The sequence below is a fragment of the Penaeus monodon genome, chromosome 20 (genome assembly GCF_015228065.2).
Source record: "Penaeus monodon isolate SGIC_2016 chromosome 20, NSTDA_Pmon_1, whole genome shotgun sequence".
In the NCBI taxonomy this organism is placed as follows: domain Eukaryota; kingdom Metazoa; phylum Arthropoda; class Malacostraca; order Decapoda; family Penaeidae; genus Penaeus; species Penaeus monodon.
Window position 1 is genome coordinate 40,555,143 of NC_051405.1, and position 383 is coordinate 40,555,525.

General features: G+C 36.8%; 1 protein-coding gene across 1 annotated transcript in view; it reads left to right on the forward strand.

The window, feature by feature from the left end:
• Positions 1 to 383, forward strand: part of LOC119585817 (carbonic anhydrase-related protein 10-like) — a gene marked incomplete at its 5' end in the record, with an annotated part of 34,669 nt that overhangs the window by 9,308 nt on the left and 24,978 nt on the right. Inside the window, 1 exon segment of the mRNA XM_037934543.1 lies at positions 198 to 264. Within this exon segment, the coding sequence (XP_037790471.1) occupies positions 198 to 264 (67 nt within the window).

Genomic DNA, 383 nt, shown 5'->3' on the forward strand with positions numbered 1-383 from the left:
CAAATCATACGGATGAGTTTAAGAACATGATCTTACGAGTATATATGTTGATTTACACATATCACCCAACATACATCCTCTCTACACAAGCGTCTACATACCATTCTCATACAAATTGTCTAAAACACGATTCTACTATTATCTCATTAGGCATATCTCATGACAATCACCATTAATTAACTCCCTTTACTTCCCAGATTGGTGAAAGATCTAATCCCGCCCTCAGTCTACTCACAGAGGGCGTGGACCACATCAAATATGTGGGTGAGTATCTGATTTCATGTGTTTTCATGTGTTTTCATTTGTGTGTGTGTGTGTTTATCTTTGAAGTTCTTTTTTTTTTTTTTGAGGGGGGAGGGGGTATTTCTGATTTACTGTGTATA